The 18,511-nt window shown below is 40.1% G+C and overlaps 1 protein-coding gene across 2 annotated transcripts in view; it reads right to left on the reverse strand.

The window, feature by feature from the left end:
• The window catches only part of lcor (ligand dependent nuclear receptor corepressor), a 108,051-nt gene that overhangs the window by 5,960 nt on the left and 83,580 nt on the right, over positions 1-18,511 (reverse strand). For both annotated transcript variants that reach the window (XM_057843121.1, XM_057843122.1), the window contains 2 exons: positions 12,919-13,317; positions 4,419-4,494 (listed from right to left, as the gene is read on the reverse strand). In XM_057843121.1, coding sequence (XP_057699104.1) covers positions 4,419-4,494; positions 12,919-13,317 — 475 coding nt within the window. The remainder of the gene's footprint in view (positions 1-4,418; positions 4,495-12,918; positions 13,318-18,511) is intronic.

The following is an 18,511-nucleotide window of genomic DNA, read 5'->3' on the forward strand; positions in this document are numbered from 1 at the left end:
CTACTACTTTAAGATGGCGGCTTTTTACTAACGCATTTAGTTCTTTATTATACATGTTGCTAACGCCGCCGTGTCTGTCATTTGCATCTAGTTCTGTATATATGTGCTATCTACCAAAGCATCATGTGGGCGTAGTTTGTAGGCTATCGGCTACAGTCAGGTATTATTGGAGCCACCTAGCATAGCAGCATCGCGGTTGCAACGGCGTCACCCTCCCTTGCCACCTCCCCACTCCTGCTCTCCTCTCTTGTCTCCGTGAGTCCGTCTTTTTCAGACTTTTCTCGCGTCAGTCAACCAACATCGCAACGCACAGTAGCGCTCGCTTTTACCCGCCTCAGTAACGGCGTTGCCAAGATGAGAAAACTAATTAATTAGATTACTCACTACTGAAGAAAATAACAAAGTTAGTAACGCCATTATATTCTAACGCCGTTATTAACAACACCGGTTATAGTACAGTATAAAAATAACAGTTCATATACATGAAGTTGTGGTGAGAAAAAAAATATACCACAGTTAAAAAACAAGCAACAAAAAAATCAGACGTTGTAAGCTGTCACTCACAGTTGACTGATGACTTGTGTATTCTTCTCAATGAATACTTTTTTCACTTGTGCTTGAGTAAATTTTTGGAAGACTACTTTTACTTTTACTTAACTAATATAATGTAGAAGAATCTCTCCTCTTACTTGAGTAAAATTTTGGCTACCCTGCCCACTTCTGGTTTTAATTGACAAACGCTGAGAAGAAGAGAAGAATCAATCAAATTTGTAACTTCAGGTTCCACTGTTTACAGAATATTTCGTAGGTGTAAGGGTGTGTGTACATGCGTGGGGGGAGGAGTCCTCAGCTGGAGCCTGAAAACAGATTATCACAGTGGGAGGGTCTCGGCCTCTTGGAGAATAATAATATGAGGTTAGTGACGGAAGCCAGAGTCCACATTACAATGGAGTCATCAGGAAGGCTGACATAAATAATGGTCTACACAAGTGATCTGCAACCTTCTACAGAGCCTCAGGTGGCTGTTTCATCCTTCTGTTGTGGCTTTCCATTACTAGGAAATAAATTATGAGTGTTTCATTTTTTTGTAATGTTATTCTAAAGTTTAAGAATATGGTGCTCTTGTTAATAATTTGTCAGTCAAACTACATCCTGATATAAGACACTCGATGTCAAAATGTTATGCTATAAAAGATTGTTCTGAACCTTACGGTTGTGCGACGCCTGTAAACCTGAAGTGCTGAAGCTGTGTACTTACATCATAGTTCATGTCTACTGTAAACATTCACATTCTATTCTACACGTAAGCTTAACATTGTATATTCCAGTGTATTTTTAATGTTGCATCTAGTACGTTGTTGTTTCAAACAAGAGCAATCAACCTGCTGAGTGAGGGAGTGCACATGGGGCAGTAGTGATCCATCCATGAGTGAATATTTCATGAGAAAATCATTAGAGAATTCCACTTGGGTTCTGTGCCTTAGGGGGGCCTGGAGGGCTCTTCGGGTCCCAAAGACCCCTGAAGACCCCCAAGCCGACTCCTGACTCCTGTCCTCAGGGCCTGTGCTGAATTTGGAAGCAGGACATTTGAGAATCACCTCCCCCATCAAGGTAGACGTAAATATGACAGAATGGTTTATATATAGCACTAAAGATGCACGATAATATCGGATACCGATAATTATCGGCCGATAATGGCAATTAGGATGTCACACTGATAATCCAGATAAAAATAAAAAATTCAACCCATAATGCAATCCGATAATTACATACTCGATTTAGCCTCCAAATGTGCACAACCGAAGAATTCAGCACCGCCGCCTCCTCAACCCCTCCCATCTCGGAAGCCCCTGAGGGAGGAGGGGTTGAGGAGTACGGCGTCATAGAGGAGGCGGCGTTACACAACAGGGTTGAGGCGCTCTCACTAGCGTGCGTTGATTTTTCCGTGTGTGAAATAAACGACGCTCTCGCCATCTACAAAACATGCAATGCAGAAGTTCCACGAGGCGGAAAGAAAGCCTCCTCATTCAACACCACTAACCCAGCAGCCTTTTAAAACTGCATCACACAGATTTTTGGAATGAATACGGGGCTGCTGCTAGCGTGAATGCTAAAGCTATTTCAAACAAAAATAAACTAAGCTAAGCTATGGGGCTTGTGACGATACAGATCTAAGGCTAAACACCGGCACGAGAACAATAGTCGACAAGTAGCCGTCTTCCGACGGAGCCCGCCGCTCTGGCCGGTCCGGCAGGCCACAGCCGCCTCGCCCTAAGCGGGGCGAGCAGGCAGCGGGACCTCCGGCGAACACCTCGGTTTCTCGAGCAATCCCCCACGGCGTGCGGGATGCGAGGCGCGCACTTCCGTCCGGAGCAGAGCCATGCCCCGAATATGTCGCGGCGAGCCAGCCGGTGCGGGCGGATATCCACCCCGGCCAGCTCGCCGCAGCCACTCGTCTCCAGTTCAACTCATCTAGCACCACGGCCAGACATAGGCCTGGCGCGGGTGCTAATTTGGCGGCCGGATGGACTGAAGGGCACAGGCGGGAGGAGATGCCGGACGAGAGACGTTTTCTATTACAGAAATGACCCGAGAGCCAAACCCCCGGATTTAAAAAAATGCAGTTTATACGACCACCTTTCTTCATAAAAGACATGCCGATCACATCAGTTTCACCACAAACATTTGGACAAGTGATGTCAAGTAAGCATGCTTATCATGACGGCACAGTGATTAGATGATAATTGTAACATCCACCAAACCACACAAAGAAGTCAGCCAGTCAGTAATGCATTCAGTACGCTGTAAATTTGACGTCTTAATCAGATCATTCTTCTTAAATCTAGTCAAATAATTTTCCCCATTTTGTTTTGAGTGTTAAAGACTAGTTAACAGATGAATGCGCCAGATTACTCCACTTACTTGAAGTAAATATTGCCTTTTGTTCTTCCTAAGCCTATACATCTTTTAAAAAATAAAATAAATAAATAAATCAAGAAAAAATTGCTTTCAAATAATGTTTTGAACCATACCTATTCTTGAATGAAGAACATTTCTGTTTTTTTTTAGGATTAAGTATAATAGTTTATTGCCTAAAATAAGGCTATTAAGCTTATTTTCAACAAGCTATTTTTCTTCAAGAAATCTGAGTGAAATATACTTGAAGCACTGGCAGATAATTTCACCTATTTCCAATAGATTTACACTGAAAACAAGGGAATTGAACTAGTTTTAAGGATGTGTGTTTTTGCTGTGTAGTAATGTTATACGTTAGGAATGGCTTACTTTTAAAGGCATTTTTGTGCAACTTAGGTACTCTGTAAGTAATTGTTGCCAAAAGTTTACCATTACACAATGTCAGACAATCAGTCTTTATTTAGATGTTGGAATTTACTACTTGTTCACATTTGATGTTAAAAAAGAGCAATAAATTACATTTTTGCACAGTAATATTTTCTCTTGTGTATAATTTAAAATTTTACATAAATCTTTTAATAGAATTATCGGCTTGACATTATCAGTTATCGGTTGGAACGTTGAGGAAATTATCGGTTATCGGTATCGGTTGAAAAATGTATTATTGTGCACTATATAGAACATTTAAAATAGACAGATTTCCCCTGAATGTACCACTACATATTTGTTTTCCATGACAACATTAGAGATGTTCAGTACACAATATGTAATGTGCCTGCTGAGGTAAATAACTTGAAGCAATACTATGATATCATGGCCTTGTCTTGACACCTTCAAAATGTAACCCTGATTTTAAGTGCTTGCTTGAAACCCCACATGCGATTAACGGCTATAGAACTCTATTCCATTTGAACAGGGGAGGTAAAAAGTGATCTATCACCTCAGTGGCAGCCAATGAGTTAACCATGGCTTCAAACCCCAATTTGATAACCAAATGTGGGCGGTAACCGTAATTTGAAACCTTAATCAATAACCATGGTATCGTACTTAGATTAAAAAAGACAAGGTTGTAACCTTTAGGCACGGTTGAAACCCTAACCTTTTGTTTAAAGCAATAATGCCGGCCTTATACCCTAATTTGAAACCCACAGCCACGCTTACAGTGCACCTTAACGTAAAACCTAACTCATTAAAAACCCTAATGAGGCAGTGACACACAATTTCAAACCTAACCTTGACTTGACACTCAATTTGGAAACATGAAACTCTAATAAAATCTTGGTTGATGAATAAACCTTGTTGAAACCCTAAATTTAAACCAGACATTGAACGGGAACCACAAGTTGCAACTACTACCACTACATCAAAACCCTAACCTAGCTGGTGCTAGGTGCTAAGCACTTCCAGTCTGCACTCTAAAGACATGTGTTGATTGACAGGCGGACACTCCTAACAGTGTTTTGATTGATAGGTGATGAGGTGAGGTGAGGTGTGTGTTTTACCCTTTGAGGCCATGAGGGGAGGAAAAGCCCTGCTTGTCACTCTGGTTCTTCTTAGTGGAAAGATCCAGAACACCATCTAAACGAACCACACAAAGAAATCCAATTTCCGATTAGTTATAGTCAATATTTTTCCCTATTCGGTAAAAATAAAATATGTACATGACATTATTTAAACAACATTTTCTTCTTGAATTTGTTTCTCCTCCTGGTATATACAGTAGAGTGATCCCTCATTTTTCGCAGTTAATGGGGACCAGAATCCGCCGCAATAAGTGAAAAACCGCAAAGCGGACCCAAATTTGTGTGTGTGTTCAATGTATTTATTCAGATTTAGCATTGGAAAAAGACACATACTGTATACAGTGGGGCAAATGAGTATTTAGTCAACCACCAATTGTGCAAGTTCTCCTACTTCAAAAGAGTCGAGAGGCCTGTAATTGTCAACATGGGTAATCCTCAACAATGACAGACAGAATGTAGAAAAAAAAAAAGACTAAAAATAATTTATTTCCAAATTAGAGTGGAAAATAAGTATTTGGTTACATACAAACAAGCAAGATTTCTGGCTGAAAAAAGAAAAAGAGGACTAACTTCTTCTTACGAGGTCTGACGAGGCTCAACTCGTTACCTGTATTAATGGCACCTGTGTTAACTCATTATCGGTATAAAAGACACCTGTCCACAACCTCAGTCAGTCACACTCCAAACTCCACTATGGACAAGACCAAAGAGCTGTCGAAGGACACCATAGACAAAATTGTAGACCTGCACCAGGCTGGGAAGACTGAATCTGCAATAGGTAAAACGCTTGGTGTAAAGAAATCAACTGTGGGAGCAATTATTAGAAAATGGAAGACATACAAGACCACTGATAATCTCCCTCGATCTAGGGCTCCATGCAAGATCTCACCTCGTGGCGTCAAAATGAAAACAAGAACGGTGAGCAAAAATCCCAGAACCACACGGCGGGACCTAGTGAATGACCTACAGAGAGCTGGGACCACAGTAACAAAGGCTACTATCAGTAACACAATGCGCCGCCAGAGACTCAAATCCTGCACTGCCAGACGTGTCCCCCTGCTGAAGCCAGTACACGTCCTGGCCCGTCTACAGTTCGCTAGAGAGCATTTGGATGATCCAGAAGAGGGCTGGGAGAATGTGTTATGGTCAGATGAAACCAAAATAGAACTTTTTGGTAGAAACACAGGTTCTCGTGTTTGGAGGAGAAAGAATACTGAATTGCATCCGAAGAACACCATACCCACTGTGAAGCATGGGGGTGGAAACATCATGCTTTTGGGCTATTTTTCTGCAAAGGGACCAGGACGATTGATCTGCGTATAGGAAAGAATGAATGGGACCATGTATCGAGAGATTTTGAGTGAAAATCTCCTTCCATCAGCAAGGGCATTGAAGATGAGACGTGGCTGGGTCTTTCAGCATGACAATGATCCTGAAAACACAGCCAGGGCAACAAAGGAGTGGCTTCATAAAAGCATTTCAAGGTCCTGGAGTGGCCTAGCCAGTCTCCAGATCTCAACCCCATAGAAAATCTGTGGAGGGAGTTGATAGTCCGTGTTGCCAACGACAGCCCTAAAACATCACTGCTCTAGAGGAAATCTGCATGGAGGAATGGGCCAAAATACCAGCAACAGTGTGTGAAAAGCTTGTGAAGAGTTACAGAAAATGTTTGGCCTCCGTTATTGCCAACAAAGGGTACATAGCAAAGTATTGAGATGCACTTTTGGTATTGGCCAAATATTTATTTTCCACCATGATTGCAAAGAAATTCTTTAAAAATTGAACAATGTGATTTTCTGTTTTTTTTCCATATTCTGTCTCTCATGGTTGAGGTTTACCCATGTTGACAATTACAGGCCTCTAATATTTTCAAGTGGGAGAACTTGCACAATTAGTGGTTGACTAAATACTTATTTGCCTCACTGTAAGACATATTTTTTTCACTTTTATCCCCAAAGTATAATTAAAAAAAAAAAAAACTTTGGGTTGGTTTAGCACTTCAAATGTATAATTATACGTTTTAAACATGTTACTGTTCCACCGAATTATTTTTAAACAAGAGTAATGTAGACAATGCTTGTCTTTATTAAATGCTTCATTGAGTAAGTCCACTAAAATCTGCTCACGCTGCTCACTTACACACAATGAGTTGCCAAAGCAGGTGTTTTAACTAGCTAAACAAATAATGGCCACATGCGGCGCTTTGAAGTTTTCGCTTCCAAGCATCTCTGGCAAGATCAAACCTATTCATTCTTTTTTTTTTTTTAATTAAAAAAAAATCCGCGATGGACTGAGGGCGCAAAGTTTGAAGGGTGAAGTAGCGAGGGATCACTGTATATGCTTTATCTCTACCGATAACAAATGGAGGCTTTTTTTTTTTTAAATCTTTTGTTCATTCACTTTAAAAAAAATAATAAATAAATAAATAACACAAATATATATACTATTTTCATAGGTCCGTGCTGTTAGCTAACCTTAAAATTTTTTTTTTAATGTTTAGACCTGGACAAATGTGCTCAAAAATGTTTTCATTAACATTTAATTGGGAGCCACATTTCGCATTGTGTCGCTCCCCTAATTGATTGGACAGTACTGCTCATATCATTAACCCAAATTTGTACTTTTTTTCAAATGTTTTTTTTATCAAAGTTCCTTCAACAACTTTGCAATTACGCTTCAAGAGTGACATCGTTACCACGGCAACACAGCCACATTGGGCTGTCAGCTAGCTGGCTTTTAGCTCGCTTACGACACGTCCGCACTAATCACTTTGCCGCTTACTAGTGGAGACAAGTCTATATTAGGCAGCATTAGCCAGTGGCCCTTATAATTAATTAGTCAATCAATCGATCAATCAACCAATCAATCAATCAATCATAAAGCTGTGAACCACCAATTAGAGGCAGAGGAGGGAAAATGAGACGTGAGTAATGTGTCACTGCCAAATATAACATTAGCTGTATACATTTACGAAAATGGCATACACATAATCTAACGATAATATACAAGTATATACTGTATGTGAAGTATCTATGTAATGTAAGACCTGGAATTCCTGGTAGACCATTTGTTAACTATAACAATCTATACAATTTAGTCCGTATTCTGTGGGCTGTGAAACATCAGTCAAATATGGCCAGTACCAAAGAGGGTTGTGTTGTGAGAAAATGGCTGGGATTGGACGAGTTAATTCAAGATCATAACAGATCATAAAAGACAAAAAAGTGACGAGAACAAAAAAAACCTAGACTGTTGTTGTGTTTTTCTTTCTAATGACTTCTAAGTGCTGTGTGTTTATTTAACATGCTGTTTTTCTTTCTGTGTTTGACGACTATAGTAATCCCTGAAGTGCAGCTGACCCTGCTGACCCGCACAGGCAAAGCAGGCCTGCTTTAAATGGGCCACAGAGCCGCTATGCCATGCTAAGCTATGCTACACTAGCCAATGCTTATCTTTAGTCTCAGCTTTTAGCATTTAATCGCACCAAAAAGAAAAGACGAGGTAGTACTGTAATGAACAACAACAACAGGATTATTTCTTTTGTGTAAACAAATATAAGGCAAAGCTAGTTATAAACAAAGTACTCATCATAATAAATGTTACAACAGTGTTACCTTGATTTACTGGTTACTTAGATGTTTACTTAGACTATGTCAGGAGTAAAAATTATAACTTATGAGTTGTAGATGGTGTGACAGAAAATGGCATAAGTTGTAGTTTGTCATTAGGCAAACTACAATCGAAAGTCTGTGCGTGCATGACCTCTAATGGATAACTCGTAACCTACATGCAATACAGGCACCAATAAATCCGTAATTAATTAATCAACCCTGACAAACACACACACAAAAAAATTGGGCTCAAGGATCAATAAATACTAACCAGTACTACATAGCTAACAAGTTACAAGATGATCGATTCACAAATGACTTATGAGTAGGACTTCAGAAGTTACATTCCACAAGAAGAACAACAACTACTTGATTGGCTACTTTAAAGGCCTTCAGCCTAATGGCAAGTGCTTGCTTCAGTAGTTATAACTAAGCCTGTCGCAATATGAAATAATTCCATTTATCGCGCGGTAAATAAAAATGAAGGCGATCATTTTTCCGCTGCGATTTATCGCCTTGCGTGCACCTATGTGCGCGTGTGCGGCTGACGTGCTGTTAAAAGTTCGGCTTCCTTGTTACCAACTACGCAAAATGCATTTTTGTTCTGAGTCCGGCAAAAAATAGCGCCGGAGTCAATTTGTTCCCATTATACATACGTTATACACTCAACGTATACCGGCCGCGTCAGTGCTCCGGATTGACTGCGGACCATCTCCGGCGTGCCGGAGCCCGCCGGATGGTTTAGGCTATTTTTTTAGTTTAGTGCAGTTTAAGTTTAGTGCAGGTGGAGAAAAAAAAAAGGTGACGCTTACCATTGAAATGAAGATGTGAATGATAGCAAAATATAAGCATGGTGTGTGCATCCATGAACTGGGTCGACAATAGGGCCGTAGAATGCGATCTCGGTCGGCGGTCTTCCTCCGTTCGCCAGTCTTTATAAGTGACAGTTCTTATTGTGGTAACATCGCCATAGAAATCGCCAGCTTCGTCAGGTTCCTAATCATTTATTCCATCAACTCGCCCAGTGTCCACTGCTGTTGACGCCAGGATCGAAACAGAAAGTAAAATAGCGCTCTCCTGCTCATCGTCAGCCCCGCGGTGCGTTCAGGTACAGCAAAAAAAAGTCCGCCACATTAGAAGCCGATTCGTTACATTATTACAGGTACTGTATTATTGTTATTATTGCTATTATTATATTATTGTTGATCTGATTTTTATTCATATTTTATTTGTTTTGTTCTTTGTAATTGCTATTTGCAATAGTAACAGCAGTATTTATTAAGGATGTAGTGTGGGTTTTTGGGCTGTGGAACGAATTATTGGAATTATAATGTATTCTTATGGGAAAATCCTGCTCGACATACGACCATTTCGACTTATAAACAAGCTCCTGGAACGAATTAACTTCATATGTAGAGGTACCACTGTATTACACATGGAATGCCATAGCAGAAGCTATGAGTGGAAAAGATTTAATTTGCCTAGATGCTTAAATTATTAAGTGGAATTTTTTTTTTTTTCCTTAAAAAACACATTTTATTTCTTCTGTGCTTCTGTGCAGTATTGATAATGTTGTCTTTTACTTAAAAGAGGCATGATCTATTGTTTTTAGTTGTGATTTCTCAAAAAGTATTTTTGAATTTAAGAGTAAACATTTATTGCGTTTAAATGGGTGTACGTGATCTATTCTATACTGTATTCTTAGTGTTTTTTTTAATTTTTTTTTTATTCTATCGCATATCGCAATAATTTATTAAATAAATTATCGCACACTAAAATTTGTTATCGCGACAGGCCTAGTTATCACACCTAATTTAAGTATAAACAGCCCTCAACATCAGTAGTCTCTTTTACTGTTAAAGTGAAGGGATCACATTATAACTTTATTGGCCTCAAAATAAATCAATAATGACGCATTAAGAAATAGTTGATATGATGTTTGATTCAAACATTCCTGCCAGCATGAGAGCGGACCAGAAAGCCCAAATAAATCCTTTTTTGAAAATGGACGAAGCTTACAAAGTGCTAAGATAAGCCGCTTCCTAAAAGCCTGTTCTTAAAACCAGGAATCTTAACGAGGGCAGGCGGCGGTCACACTGCACTGAGGGGGGATTGTACAGTCCTGGCGGTCACTGTGTCACTTTGATTATCGGTATATTTATTGACTTGAATTCATTTAGGTGTGTGTTATCAAGGTGGTCAGATGACACTTTAAAAAAATTAATTTTTGTAACTGCTGTTATACGAATTATCTCTAAAAGTCGACAATTGTTGTCGTTTGATGTGAGATTTCACTAGAGGAAGATCGCGGCTCAAAACCAGTCGCATATGGAGATGTGAGAATGTGAATGGTCATGTGATACATCATTGTCCTGTAGTGTACAAATCCAAAAAAGGGGTTTCCATTGTGCTCTTGTGATATGTTTTAAAATTGATATGCAAGGACGTAGGTTTGTTCTCCATGTTGGTAGGGTTAGGGTACAGCACAACCAGCATGTACTTTTTGCTGGGGACGGGACATCAATAAGACCAAACAGACTGGGTGAACGGCTGTCAGGGCTACATTTCTCACCAATAAGAACCATGACATATTAACTTTCACACTGTAAATTTACAGTATAACATCTTAATCTGATATTTCTTAAACTAGTCGATTAATTTTCTTCATCTTGTTTTGAGTCTTAAAGGCTAGTTAATAGATTAATGTTTCAGATTCTTCCAGTTTTTGGAAATACCGTTTGTTTTTAAGACCAAAAATCTAAAAGTCGGTCATTTTTTACCTAAATCCCCCCCAAAAAAATGCTTTCAAATAATGTTTTGAACAATATCTATTCTCGAGTTAAGAACATTTCTGACACACCAGTTTAAGATTAAATATAGAAACTTTTTGCTTGAAATAAGTCTGTTAAGGGGTTCAAGTCAGCAGCCAATCAAACGTGCGTTTGAGGAAAAAAAACATGGACTGGCTCATTCAGCAAGTGAAAAAGGGGTAAATGTAAGTCAGAACACAAAGAAAATTATTCATTTAATAATGGTAGGGTCGATTCTATCGTTACAACACATGGGAAGACAATCTAAATGACATATAACTGAACACATTATATACTGCAAATAAGGTTGCTTAAAAGTTGGTGGGGACAATTTGAGCCTCCTGAAAAGTTGGTAATGTTTTGTCCTTACCGTACCTATGCAAACCTACGCCCTCGTTGATATGTCTGAAAAACCTCCACATGAAAACGTCAAAATCTTTCTTTCGATATTTAGTGTATAATTCAGGCATTTCCATTACCAGTTTTTATTGGCGAGATTTCGGTTTTGCCAACTACGAGGGGTAATGGAAACGCAGCAAGTGTGAATTTCAAGCTTTGAAACTATTTTATTTCTTCACAATCGCTAGTTGTTGGCAGCAAAGTGGTATTCTCAATCTGCAGGGCTCTAAGTTAAAAGCTTCCCAACGGGCCTGGGTAATTTAAAAAAAGACGACAGGCAAGGTAAACCATATAACATTCTCGATCGAGCAAGCATATTAAAAAAATATAATGAGTGATTTAACCCTTTAACACCGAACGTGTCGACGGCAACAAAATTACGCATATCTTTGTAGCCTCGTCTGTAATTACGTCACCTACGTGCTACTGGTTGGTTTCATTTGAAAGTTCGGAAGTTGAGGTCCATGCCTGTTTTTACTTAAAGTCACTTGACAGGAGATAATGTCATTTAAGTTTTATAGTTTAATTGCCCTCATAAATAAGCATTAAAACGCTGCATGGACCATGTGTTTATGTCCATATTTCCAATTCTTGTCCTTTTTCAAAACTGCAAGCACCACGAAAGACTACATATCCCAGGAGCCATTGTGAGGTCAACAAGAACGGACATAATGTGAACATGTTTATTAAATTGCCGAGCGAGGCGTCACCTAAGGAGAGGGAGGCCAGGTAGCGAGCGACGGCCGGTTGGATTGAGTGAGCGACTTTGAAACATGAATGAATCTAAAACTAAATTGAGCGCAAGCTAATGCATTATTTCATCAACTCAAGGAAGAGGATGGACCAGATTTGTCGTTGTTTTCTTCGGATGAGTCGGCGAGTTGGGAAGAGTGACAGGCTGACAGCGCAAACGGAAGAGTGGGCTGTGTGACTTTGTCCTGTTCAAGGGGGAACTGAGTGGCATGCCTGAAAAATTGAACTGAACTAGTTTATTGTCAAATTTTTTTAAAAGACTTTTTTCCAATGTTGTATTAGATTTTTTTATTCACTATCAATCTTTTCAATTTGTATGATGTGCGTGTTCGAGAAGGTTGATTGTATATATATACTTCCGATAAGGTGATAGGAACAATACCTAACCTCACAAAGAGATATCCTCCAAACCCTTTTTTGTGTTAGATGATATATATGTATTTATATAAATATTTTCACTATTTTGCACTGTTGGTCTACTGTATATAAACTGTTTTGACCATAGTATGTGTAAAGGCCAACAACGCCTATGACCATTCCTGCTGTTTGTGTTGAATGTCAAATATAAAACTATTCAGTCTTAATTTTTTCTGTTGTCATTGGCACATCAATATTACAAATTTTGACAAAAGATTTTTTCGGGGGATTTTTTTTTTTTTTTTTTTTTGGGGTCCAAAATGTTGACTATAATTGGTCAGCGAAGAAAACAACAGTTTGGACATGAAGGTTATGGTGTCCTGAAAATCGGGACCCAAAAAGGCCATTGTAAACAATTTTTTTCTTTCCAATATAAAGGCAACATCAAAGGCATGCACATTCCGACAAAATAAGATCAGGTTTTAAAGGGTTAAATAAAATGCGCTGTCCACTTATGTTTTCACCCATGTGTGTGCACATGCATCTCACCCTGCTGGACAGGGGTCTCGGTTTCGGCCGGGCTCTTCTTGACGGTGAGGTCCAGTGGGCCGTCTTGGTCGGCCATGAGCAGCTTACTGAGGACGGGATTCTGCGTAGAGGCGGCAGCGGTGGTTGCGCCCCCCTCAGTGTTAGGGGGGCTGAGGCAGGGCGACGGCGAGGAGCAGGAGGCGGACGAGGGTGGCGAGCCTGGCGGTGGCCCCGGGGTTGGAGGCGGAGGCGAGCAGGGCGGCAGGCTTTGGTCCTTCATGGCCCCGTTGGGCGGCAGCGGAGGCGGGCAGGCGTCCTGAGTGCTTTTTGAGGTATATTCGGCAGCAAACTGGCGGATCATTCGCTGCATGATCTCACGAGCCACTAAGGGAATGTGGGGGTCCGACAAACTTGGGAGGTCTGTAGGATGAAAACAATGAGAGAAAGAATTAAATAACTTGACAAAAAAAAATACTGAAATTATGAATTGATGAAGGCGAAATTATCTACCAATCGAGAAAAAAAAATACTTGGTAAGATATCAAAACCAGTAAAGCCTAAAATGCCTTAAATTGCCTAAAATTGCCTAAAATTTTCTCTTGACAAAAAAAAATCAGCTTCAATATTTAGCCTGGGTTAAATTGTCATTATTACAGTGACGAACAAAAAAATTTGAAAGACCAACACGAGAGGCGCATCCTGCTGGAATAATCCTGGTGTGATGCTGAAATAATCCCCCAAATCACCCACGAGATCTCTAATCCCGCTTTGACACCAGATTACCGAGCACCATTTCTCTGTTTACAAACACTCAAAAAAAATTTGATGTAAATTTCTGATTTCTAGTGTTATTTTTTTTTCTAATGCTCTTTAGAAATCAGTAGCGTTCATACAAAAACCTTAAAAAATACTGCATTTGAGTATTAAAAACATTATACCCGACAGCTTCTATACCAAACACCATCCATGCAGGTTAACACAGAATTTGTGTGCACTGTCACACAGAAATACAACATTCAGTCAAGAAAGGGCAAGAAGGTTTTTACATGTAAAAATGTCCATCTGACCAAGATGTGTGCATCAGATTTTTTTCCTAACAAAAATAGGGCACAATATAGCTGCAGTTGCAACAGAAAATTCAGCATTCATAAAAGCCTTTCACACAAAACACAGCATTCATCAGAAAATATTAATGTTCTATTTTTAATTATTATTTTACACACATATCCCGAGTATTACAGAATACCCTTATACAAACACGTGGTGTCTAATCTGACTAGTTGGTATTAAAAGATATTGAAATAATAATCACAGTGGTTTGTTTAATCAAATTCATTTTAATCTCTTTATTTATTTGGAGGCTGACATGCAAACATCACAGCAGGCGGCCATCCAGGGGGCAGCCAAATATATAAATCCTTTTTGCGCATTAAAAAGGAGGACAAAAAAAAAAAAAAAGAGACCAATGTTCTATTGGAACGATGATTTATTATCCAGCGCCACTTGTAGTATATATATACAGTATATATGTTTATATATTTACTTCAGAAGATGAAAGTAAAAAAAGTGTCAAACATCGACTCATTACTTTACCTGTCATTAAGTGATTGTTTAATTATCTTTTGTCATTTCAATCCCATATCGAGGAGGTCACAGTGGAAGTTAATTGTCAACAACAGCTTCTTGCTTTTCAACGTTGCACCTCGATGCTTTATGTCTATTTATATCCATACTTCACGTTCAGTGTCGCTTCTCTGATTCTCTTGCTTGTCAACAACAAAAGCAAAGTACATACTGTACATACTTATCTAAATCAATACTCAACCAAAAAATGTCGTTAGGTATTAAATACTCTTGTACAAGTGAGGTAATCATAAAAACGTAATTTTACTCTGTGGCACTGTCAATAAAAAGTAAGCATTATTCTCGTGTTTTTGAACTGAATCTAATTGAGTCCTACCCATAGTTATCTGTTCCAGTCAGTTTATTTGGTGAAAATGACATAAAAATCAATCAGGAGAGTGTTATCCGGCTCACAAAACTGGGTCAGCGCCTGTGGCCCACTTTGTAATACTTTTACTTAGTTTTATCTTAGATTAATTACGTCTACCTGCAGGCATCACATCTATTCTGTTTAAAAAAAAAAAAAAAAAAAAAAAAGTATGTCCGTTTCCCTCAGGGTTTTATACTTTGCCCTCATTTTATTTGACTTTCTTTTAGTCATTCTCACCAAAATAATTAAAACAGATGTACAGAATTTTGTAAATTCGTATTTTTAATGATTTGTTAAGATTTCTGTCCTAATGCAAAAGTTTTTTTTTTGTCTAATTACAGCCACAGAACTCTTTAGCCCCTTTCACAAACATATGCCGGTAAATTGCTGCTGGTGCGATTTTATAACCTGTCATTTTTGATCTGCATCAATATTGGTCAAATCGTGTTTTGTTACAGAGCCGGTTGTGGGAGCGTTCCCGACGTCGTAACTGCAGCCAATTCAAACTCATTGAGACTATTTAAGCCCAGGCGATCCAAGAGAAGGGTGCCGAGATATTAACTTGCTGGCCGCCATTCGACACCTTGCACTCTCGAATTTTGTGCATTTGCTAGCTTGTTTGTCTGCCGCCCTCGTTTTGAAATCCCCAACGTTGTGCTGGTATTTGAGTATATTTGTTTTGTTGTCTTATCGGCTCTCTGCCTACCGCTTAGGTTAGTATTATTGATCCAGTCGACCTACTGTAACAGACCCTTGTGTTATTCCCCTTTTTCCGCGATCACATGTATTTTTGTTTGTATTTAATAAACCCTTGAACGCGTCCCTCCGTTGTTTTGTGCATTGAGGTACAAATGCTTGTTCCTGCAGTTGCGGACCCTAACATCTGCAACAAAATAAACCACATACTTCCAAAGATGGACGATGGACTCTCTTCCTCGGCTCTATGATCCAGTAGCAATTTAATTTTGCTATGTTTTCCAGTTTAATTAAGCTATTTCCAGTTTGCTCTGTTGAGATTGCTATGTTTGTTTACCGCTTTTCGTCTTACTGCGAATAAAGAGGACGTGACGATCGGCCTGCAATGATGTTCATATCACCAGCCATCATGCTGTGACCTGGGAATTTAACGCTTGCTTTCACATACGCCTCGTCCCAGGAAAGTCCCGGACATTATATAAAGACGTGCACTTTAAATGTCCGCCTAATCTCCGTGTCCGTCGACCCGGGAAGTTGTTTTCACATACAAGGCCGATTTAAACGGTGCTCTGGCGTATGTGAAATGGGCTTTGGCCTCATTTTAATTGAGTGACGCTACTTAATAGAGGTGTGCGAAATTTCCGATTCTTAGATTATTCGCGATTCGGCCGTGGAAGATTCGAGAACGATTCACAAACAACAAAATTCCAATTATTGAAATATGTCGAGCAAAGCAGAACTAAAACACAGTCAGCGCGGTCTACAGGACGCAGTGAGGAATGGACTGCATTGTGTCCCGAGAGTAAACATCATGCTTGTCATTACCCGGGTAATGACAATGCTCAACTCACGGCTCTGGATCAACTCAGGCCGCTAGATAAAAAAAGCAATAATACCTGACTGCTGCCGACAGCCGCTACAAACTAAGTCCACATCATGCTACGTTAGATAATAGATATCATACGTATATAGAACTAGAAATGACAGACTCGACGGCATTAGCAGCATATGTATTGCAAAATAGATGCGAAATGACAAACTTGCCGGCGTTAGTAAACAGCCGCTATCTTAAAGCAGGAGACTTCCCTAGAAGGCTGTTGTAGCGAACCTTCCAAGCAAATCTAATTAACTTTTTATCCAAAAAACTCCTAAATCGGCAAAATCTTGACTTATCTTTAAAACAGTTTTAAAACTTTCACATGTCGAAATTAGAAGGGAAATTATGGAATAATGGGAGCAATTTTAACAACTTTAACGGTTGATTCATAATTAAATTAATCAAAATTTAGTTTAAAGCTGCTGATACAGAATGGGGTCTTGAGTATTTTATTTACTGTTTTGAACTGTTAACTTGATACTGAAATAGTCGTTTATTTAAGTCTGAGAGGCTTTTTGTACAATTTATGTAACTAATGTACGAAACATTGAAAGCAGCTAATAGCTTGGGAGGTTTGTGGGTGTCATCAATAATCGATTTATAATCGAATCATAGCCTCTGAATCGTAATCGTAATCGAATCGTTAGGTGCCCAAAGAGTCCCACCTCTACTAGTTAATATCTTTACAATTTCTTTATGCATATGTAACGGGTACACGCATGTCCGTTGTGGAGTGTGGAAACCTCCCTGCCGATTCCTGCGCCGTTGGCTCGAGCTTTATTGGCACAGTGGTTACCGTCCTTGCCTGCCGAGTGGAAGCGTCGTGGCGCGCGGGTTCGCGTCCTGGCCTGGTCAGAGGTGGGAGCGGAACGCGGGGCGGCGCTGACACACCGGTTACATTGGTGCCGTGACCCGCATCGGCAGTGAAGGTTTCTGGGGGGTGAGTGTAACGGGTACACGCAGGTCCGTTGTGGAGCGTGGAAACCTCCCTGCCGATTCCTTCATGTAAGGACGCTAACGGCTGCGCCGTTTGCTCGGGCTGTATTCGCGCAGTGTTTACCGTCCTTGCCTTCTGAGTGGAAGCGTCATGGCGCGCGGGTTCGCATCCCGGCCTGGTCAGAGGTGGGAACGGAACGCGGGGCGGCGCTGACACACCTGTTACACATATATCCTGTCCAGGGGTCGCGTTAACCGGATATTTTCCGTCGTTGACCGGTTTTTTAAAACGGTGACGGAAAAAACTGAAGTCCGTCCGTCATTTTGACAGGTTGCAATTCACACCCCAGACCACAGGGTGGCGAGTTAGCATATTAATGAGCTATTGTCTCTTTTAATGCATGACGTCGTTGGCTCTTCTGTCAGAATATTGTAGCGTCACCGGGGTCTGGCGGCGGCATGGTGATTGACACATCAACGCGAGGTTCTTATTGGTGCACCCGGTGTGCCAGCGCGTCATCCAATTGATGGACAAGATTGCCGCCTGTGTATAAACCCCAATCACATGACGTCACAACTCCGCCCCCCTGACTGGAGCCGCCATATTGTGTGTCAGCTCGTCATGTTTACACATTACCGCTACGTATATGCCTCCTATTACTGCGTTTTTTTCTGCTCGTTAATATTAATAATCAAAATGGTGAAGGCGTGTGTGGCGGTTGGTTGCTGTAACAGAGAAGATAGACGGAGAGACTTGAAGTTCTACCGTATTCTGAGAGACCCGAAGATGAGAGCGAGATGGACTGCTGTAATTCGACAAGAAATCTGGGCACCAAACGATCACCACAGACTATGTAGTAGTCATTATATCTGGTAAGATGCATTTAATATATATTTAGAAGATTTTGGGCTGACAACCACAATTAAGATCATTGTGTGACGTTGGTGATTGGGGTCTATATCGTTGCCTCTTTTTCTTTGGGGGCGGAGTTGTTGGCGGTAAGCAGAGTAAAAAGGGAGAAAAATACCACGACTTCCGTGTCTAATTTTTCGCCGCCAAGCAAGCGTTACAATATTAATTGAAAATGAATGAAAACTAAATACTATTGAAT

Source organism: Corythoichthys intestinalis, chromosome 8 (assembly GCF_030265065.1).
Source record: "Corythoichthys intestinalis isolate RoL2023-P3 chromosome 8, ASM3026506v1, whole genome shotgun sequence".
NCBI lineage: Eukaryota > Metazoa > Chordata > Actinopteri > Syngnathiformes > Syngnathidae > Corythoichthys > Corythoichthys intestinalis.